We start from the raw sequence: 7,709 nt of genomic DNA, 5'->3' as shown, positions 1-7,709 counted from the left end.
TTTTCGAAACATAAAGTTTTCTAAGTCCTCATTGCCATATGGCGATCAGAGGCACAGGAATAAAGTTTTCTAAGTCCTCATCGCCATATGGCGATCGGAGGCATAGGAATAAAGTTTCTTAAGTCCTTACCGCCTCCCGGCGATCGTAGGCACAAGTATTAGATTTCGTCCCGACGAGGAAGAGATTTAAAAGACCTCCTCGCCTTGAGCGAGTGCAGACGAGAAAGAGATTTAAAAGACCTCCTCGCCTTGAGCGAGTGCAGGCGAGAAAGAGATTTAAAAGACCTCCTCGCCTTGAGCGAGCCTAGGCGAGAAATAGATTTTAAAGTCCTCCTCGCCCTGAGCGAGCACAGGCAAGTAGAAATCACAAGACCTCTTTGCGTGAGCGAATTGAGGCAAGTTGAAAGCCCTCAGTGCATCCGGGGGAGGAGGAGATGTAACCCCTGGGCAAGTTGAGGCATTAGGAAAAGTCCTTCTCACCCTCGAGTGAGTTCAGGCAAGATGAAACTAAAAAGTCAGGGGTGTTAGCGATCTCAAGTGTGGGAAAGGAGGGTTGGAGAAGGACTTTTTTCCCCTTAAGAGAGACACCAATATTGACCTAGTAAGACCAGTTAAATCGGAGGTGAAGGGTGGTTGGGGAAGGTTCGAAGAGGACACCCCACCACCCAAATCATTGTTCTGAAACTCAGGGAGGTAGAGAAGGATCCGAAAGGCGGCTCTACCCCCAGATGAGGGAACAATGGTGTAAGTTATCTCAGGGTAAAGGCTCTGAGAAGGTAGAGAGCGATCCGAAAGACAGCTCTCCTCCCAGGTGAGCAAAGATGAAGTCAGAAGGTGGTCCCGCAAGGGACGTTTTCAGTTAAAAGGAATATGACGTCGCCAGAAGCCCATGGTTTGGGATTGAAGTAGAAAGAGAATCGCACGGCGGAGGCCGCGTCAGCAAAGTTCTGAGCGACGATATAGAGATGCCCTTGCCCCTTGGCAGGTCGGGCGAGAGAAGTTTCAGATGCTAAGTAAATGATTTCTTATTAAACGTTATTGTTTCGAATTAACCGTTTGTTTGAGCTAAGGTGGTTCGCAGAGAGTTAATTACCGATTGGTGCAAAGTATATTGAGTTGAGAAAAACCATCCAGTTAAACCAGTTGATTGCACGACAGATAAATTAGAAGGCTATATATATATATATATATAAATGTATGTGTACAGGGATATCGAAAAGTTTGAACAGAGTGAAAATTATTACATATAGACTGAGGTAAAACACAAGAGGTTTCAAGGCGATAAGTCAACTGGGGGTACGATCTTGTCGTCCACCACCTCGTTGTATACCGAGAACTCGGAGTGATCAAGGTCGGGATATTTGCAAGCAAACTACTCCAAAGCAGCGCCAAATCCGAAAGTGAGAACTTGGCCAGCCTCAAGCTGAAGCTCGTTGATCTTCGTCTTGAACCCATTGTTCTCTTCACGAACCCGGGTGACTTCAAGCTCGAGCTCGTCGGCCTTCTTCTTGAGCCCGCTGTTCTCTTCGCGAACTCGGGCAAGCTCAGCAGCGGTTTCACTTAGTTCCTGGGAAGCCTTATCCCGATCTTGCTCAACCTTTCCCAGAAGAGTCTCCCTCTCGATTGACCTCTTCTCCAGGTTGGGCATCTTTTGGGCGTCAGTTTTCTTTGCCTCCTCCAGCGTGGCAATTTTCTCCCTCAAAGGGACGATCCTGTTCTCCAGCTCGACGGCGTCCTGGAGTTTGTCATGAAGTTTCTTGCGCAGTTCTTTGTTGTCCTTGCGCACGCTTTGGAGCTCGTCCTTGAGGGCGTTTTCGACCTGCGAAAACTCGAAGCCTTGCATCAGCATGTCTCACTTGGTCTTCTCGGCTTCGGCTTTCGTGGTGCTTGCCACCTCCTGATTGATCCGATTATCGAGTTCAAACTTCTCCAAGGAGTCCCTTAGCCCTTCTCCGACAATTTGGGGAAGACAATCGTCAACCATGGCACTTAGGCGCACGGTGAAGGACTTCAAGGCTTCTTGAAGAGGGGCTGGGAGGCTTGAGGTTGCTGGGGGAGGCGGAGGTTGGTGCTCACCACCACCCTCACAAGGTTGGATGGCGGGGGGAGCTTCGAGGCGTGGTGGTGAGGCAGGGAGTTCTTCGGCGGCTTGGGAGGAGGCTTGTGTGTCAGCAAGTTGCTCAGGAGCGGCTTTAGCAACTGCGGCGTTTGAAACGAGAACATCCCCAGTGGACTCGAATGGTGAGGAGGAGCTGGGGGGTCCTCGATGTAGTTTGGGGCGGCGCTCTCAATTGTTGGGGGCTCGATCACAGCTCTCCTTTTCCTTTTGCAGACTAGCCCATCCTCGGTGCTTTCATCCGCCTCTTCGTCTGACACTACCCTGGGGGCTTTCCTTTTAGCCTTCTTGAGGGGTAGTTTCTTGCGTTGGGGGGCTGGAAGAGCGGCAGCTGCGGGTGCGCCAACTGGTGGAGATTGGCCCTGAGCGGCGGCGATCTCCGCAATAGAGTTCGGGATCGTTTGGGAGCCCGCCGCAAGCTTATGGGACTTGGCTATGGCGCGTAGCTCAGCCATCCTATCTTGTCCCAGCATCGTATCTGCAAAGGGGTTCAACAGTTATCAGCCAGCACAGAAAATCGACAGGTAATAATGCATGGAGGAAGTTGAAACCATATGCGAAATTAGAACAACAACATCAGAGTAGAAACGAGGAAATGCAAATTCAAGCTAAGGGAACTTGAAGGCTTAAGGACAGACCTACGTGAAAGTCCAGTTGGCTTTCAAAGAACTCGAAGGTGATGATGGAGGCAGTCGACAAGGTCACGTTGGAAGAAGCGACTTTCTTCCAGAAACCGCACAAGTCCTTGTCAAGCTCCCCCATCTTTTCTGGCTCCCTGGCCTTCTTGAAGCTCGACTCCTTCCTTCCCTTGTTCACCCAATACAAGGGGAACCCGTCGAGAAGGGAAGGGTCTTGGTCGCTGTAGCATACACGCACGAACTTCCCCTTCCAATCCTTATAGGATTGCTGGAAGATGGAGAGAATGGACCTCCCAGCGATCCCATTGAGGCTGACCCATAGACGATCGCCCGGGTTCTTCGCCTCGAACAAGTAGAGGAACACATCCACCGAGGCCGGATGTCCCAAGTGTGCGCAGATAATTTGGTAAGCCCGTACGAACGCCCAACTGTTGGGATGGAGCTGGGCGGGGGCTATGTCGAGCTCGGTCAGGAGCTCCCTCTCAAAGCGTTTGAAGGGAAACCGAAGCTTGACCTTCTTGAAAATAGTGGTGTAAACGAAGCAGAAAGGGGCGTCGTCGCTCCCCTGATTGTCGGTGCAGATGGGCTCACCAGGATGACAAGGGCGCACAACACCTTGTCATCGTGCTCTTTGCTGAAAGAGAGGTGATCCTGATCACCTTTCTTGAGTCGAAGAATATCACGATCAGAGTTGATGCATGAAGTCTCACCCAACAGGGTTGCGGAGGCCCACGGGTACAGTCGTTTGTAGTCTGGAAGAGGCTTCACCGTCGCGCCGGTCTGTGGTGGGTTTGGTTGTGGTTGACTAGGTCGAGAGGACGCAGGTCTCGCGACTCGGTTGGAAGGGACGTTAGAATCCTTTGGGGGGTCGCAGGAAGAGGAAGGGTTTGCCCTACGGGTTTTCGTCGGAGGGTTGCGAGGAGATGGAGGAGGGTTTGGTGTGATTTTTGAACGAGCCATCGAGGAAGCTGCAAGAAGACGAAAAGGGAAGATATGAGAGTTCGTAAACAGAGAGACTCGACAGAAGAGAAGGAGATGGAAGAACAAGGGGGGCTCGCAGAGAAGAGGTTCAGAAACCCTAAACGCAGAAAAGACAAAACAAAGCAGAGAAAACATCCCACAACGTATGCTCCAGACAGTTAATGGATGATGCAAACCGATTAAAATGCAGCAAATATCAGTAGAAGTGATAAAAAAGTTACCTTTGGATGATCAAAAGAGTATTCAGAAAGATGGTGGTTGGGGGAATCGGAGCGTTCGTTGGAGCGTTTCGAGAGTTTGAAGAGAGGTAGAAGATAATGAAATAGTGAAATGGCGCGAAGTGTTTAAGAGTTTTGAGGAGTTTCGAACGTTGTGAGAAGCGCAAACGACAATGAATAATGGTCATTGATGAGTCCACGAGTCGAGTGATCGAAAAAGTTGGTGAAGTGTCAAGTCAGTGAACAGTATGAGCGCCAACGCGCAAAGCCACGTAAGCCGTCGGATTTAAACCTCTTTAGTCTCCTCGCTGAACAAGTCACAGCTCGAGACTGGGGCTTGTGTACCGACCAGGTCATCTGGTGTGATGACGTGTCTAGCACGTGACTATGTGGGGCGTGCTCAGCGGAACACTTGGACAAGAGAAAGATGAATGGTTCAGAAGTGAGCATAGTCGCCGGTTCATGGAACTGGCGTTCTGTACTGAACGTGGTCGGTTGTCGCCGGGTTTGTGTGTCATCGACGTGTTAGATAATGGGAGATCAGGTGGTCTGACGTCACCACGAGGAGCACATCGCCGGACCTCCCAGTAAACTCAGTTGAAGATGCTGGAGGCTCAAGAGAGTAAGTTCAAGCGTATAATTTCAGTAAGATGATTGTCGCGCCAACATAGGGCGTGAAGGGCGTGTGGGTTGAAGGGAACAACTTGCCCATCAGCGACAGGATTCCCAAAGTGGACATTCGTTGGTGGCAGGGTTTCCTCAGCCAGAACATGCATGGCGCAGCGATAAGGAGGGTGCCATTAGCAACAAGCGATATCACAGAGATGGTGCACTTTGCTGCACCCGATACTCGCCTTGTCGGGTGATGTTCTAGAGCATATTGCGTGCTAGCTTACTCCTTGAGTAGAGGACTTAGCCGCGCGACTGGTTACTATACAAAAATGACTCTCAAGTTACCTCAGCCTAGATGACGACACGTGTAGGGTTGGATGCTACCTGTTATCCCAACCCAGATGATGACACGTGTAGGGCTGGATGCAATAGAGAAATGACGCTCAAGCTATCCTAGCTCAGATGATGACACGTGTAGGGCTGGGCTCTACCTGCTATCCCAGCCCAGATGGCGACACGTGCAGGGCTGGATGTGAGCCACGCGTCCAAAAGCATAACGGCCTGGAGAGAGAAGAAACCTAGATATAAAGGTAAAGTTAACAGAATTTGCAGAGGTACGTTTTTCATTACGGCTCATTGCTAGGGTTGTGTGCCTTTAGTACGATTCTACAGAGTATAGTTTCTCTGAGTTTTGGGTGTTCTTGTTACTGACTTGAGCATCGGATCAGGTAGTAAAAAAATTCAAATTATTAAATTCAATTCATAATTATTTAAATTTATATTACTTTTAATTTATTTAAATGGATTTATTTCAAATTCAAATTCATATTTTTGGAATTTAAGTCCAATTCATTTATTAGATATAGATTAGATAAAGATTTGATATATTTTTGGATTATCTAAAATTAATTTTGGATTGGATTTTGACTTGGTCCTGGCCTAGGATGAGCCGAGTCAACCAGAACCAAGGTCGAGCAAAGTCAACCCGTGTCCATGTTGAGCCGAGTCGACCCGGGCCAAAGTCGAGTCGTGTCGGTTCGGACCCATAACGAGTAGAGTTGGCCTTGGCCGATGTGAAGCTGAGTCGATTCAGGCCCATGTAGAGACGAGTTGGCCCAGCCCATGTCGAGTTGAGTGGGTTAAAACCCAAGTCGAGTCGGCACCCAAACAAGTTAGAGTCGACATTAGGCCCATGTCACACCAAGTCGACTCGGGCCAATGTCAAGCCGAGTAGGCCCGAGCCCATGTCGAGTCGAGTCTGTTGGAGCCTATGTTGAGCCAAGTCAGCCAAGGCTCATGTCAAGCCGAGTCAACCCAGACCCATGTCGAGTCGAGTTGGCCCGCGTCCTTATCGAGTCGAGTAAGCTCGGGCCTATTTCAAGAAAAGTCAGATCAGGCCAATATCAAGTTGAGTCGACCTGACACGATGTCAAGCTGAGTCACATGTTAATCCGAGTTTGACCAAGCCGATGTCGAGTTGAGTTGGCCTGGTCTAATGTTCAGCCGAGTCGGCCCGGGCCCATGTCGAGACGAGTTGGCCTGACCCATGTCGAATCGAGTCGGGTTGGGTCGATGTCTAGCTGTTGTTGAGCAGAGTCAGTCCAGGATGATATCGAGCCTAGTCAGTCCAGACCGAACTCGAGCCGAGTCGGCCCAGGCCCATCTCGTGTTTAGTCGATCCTGACCGAAGTCAAGTCGAGTCAGTTCAGGCCGATGTCAAGCTGAATCAACCCGACCCATGTTAAGCCTAGTCGGCCAGCCGATGTCAAGACGAGTTAGCCCGAACCGATGTGGAGCCGAGTCAATCTGGGCCCATGTCGAGCCAATTCGACCTGGGGTCGATGTCAAGCTGATTAGGCCCTAGTCGATGTCAAGCAAAGTCGGCCTGGCCGACGTCGAGTGGAGTCAAACAGGGACAACATCGAGCCGAGTCGATCCGGGTCCATATTGAGCAAAATCGACCCAAGTCCATGTCGAGCCAAATCGGGTCAAGCCCATGTCGAGTCGAATCCAGTCAATCCTGTGTCGACCCGAAACGGTCGGGGCCCATGTAGAGCCGAAACAGTTGGAGCCCATGTTGAGCCGAAACGACCGGGCCCATGTCAAGTGGTTTTAGATTGAACCCATATCAAGCTGATTCGGTCGATGTCGAGTCAAGTTAGTCTGGGCCAATGTCGAGCCGACTAAGCCTGACCCATGTCGAGCCGAGTTATTCCAGGTCGATGTGGACCCGAGTCAGCCTGGGCCGATGTCGAGCCGAGGTCGAGTCGAGTCGGTCTGGGCCCATATGGAGCCGAATATGCTAGGGTCGATTTTAATTCGCTTCGTCAGGGTCGATCTCAAGTCGAGTAGGCCCGGACGACTTCGAGTCGAGTCACCTCAAGCGCATGTCAACCGAAATGAGACTAATCCCACAATGAGACAAGTCTGCCCGAGCCCATGTCGAGTTGTGTCAGTCTGGACCCATAAGGAGCAGAGTTGGTCTTGGCAGATGTCTAGCTTAGCCTGTCCGGGCCCATGTCGAGCCTAGTCGGTTTGGGCTGATGTCAAGCTGAGTCGGTTTGAACCCATGTCAAGCTGAGTTGGCCCAGGCTGATGTCGAGTCGTGTCAGAATTAACCCACAATGAGCAAAGTTGACCCGGACCGATGTGAAGTTGATGTGATTCCAATAACATGATAGAGATATGATATGAACATGTGATGGATTCAACAAGACTTCGAATATGATTAGGCACTTTTTAAGAATTGGATCAATGTTCTTATCATTGAAGAACTCACCAAAACACAAGTAACCAAGCCAAACTCACACAGAAACCCATTTTTTAGACATATGAACCGATTAAAACAAGAAACAACACAAATGCACCGATTAAAACTCAAGGAAACACAATTAGAACCACAAGAACAGCAAATCAAATGAAACTACCGAATATAAACACGAGACAAACAAGTTCTACCGATTGAAGTATCAAGAAACAACAAAGACATGTTTTAGAGTTTGTTTTGGAATGGAAATGGAACAAGGAGAAGAAAAGAACAAGGAAACTTATGTGGTTGGAGCTCTTGGAAATGTGCACGCCATTTGAAGGATGATTGGCTTCAAGATGAGTGTGTTGTCGCCACTTGAGAGACCAAGGGTTCAC

At 49.7% G+C, this 7,709-nt stretch overlaps 1 protein-coding gene across 1 annotated transcript; it reads right to left on the bottom strand.

Moving 5' to 3' along the window:
• Nucleotides 1–1,372: 1,372 nt before the first annotated feature.
• LOC137814960 (uncharacterized) lies at nucleotides 1,373–1,849 on the bottom strand. The gene has a single exon (XM_068617941.1). The coding sequence runs from the start codon at nucleotides 1,847–1,849 to the stop codon at nucleotides 1,373–1,375; it is 477 nt and encodes a 158-aa protein (XP_068474042.1).
• Nucleotides 1,850–7,709: the final 5,860 nt, after the last annotated feature.

Source organism: Phaseolus vulgaris, chromosome 10 (genome assembly GCF_000499845.2).
Source record: "Phaseolus vulgaris cultivar G19833 chromosome 10, P. vulgaris v2.0, whole genome shotgun sequence".
Classification (NCBI taxonomy): Eukaryota; Viridiplantae; Streptophyta; class Magnoliopsida; order Fabales; family Fabaceae; genus Phaseolus; species Phaseolus vulgaris.
The sequence above is the reverse complement of the archived record's forward strand: the minus strand, read 5'-3'. Positions and strand labels throughout refer to the sequence as shown.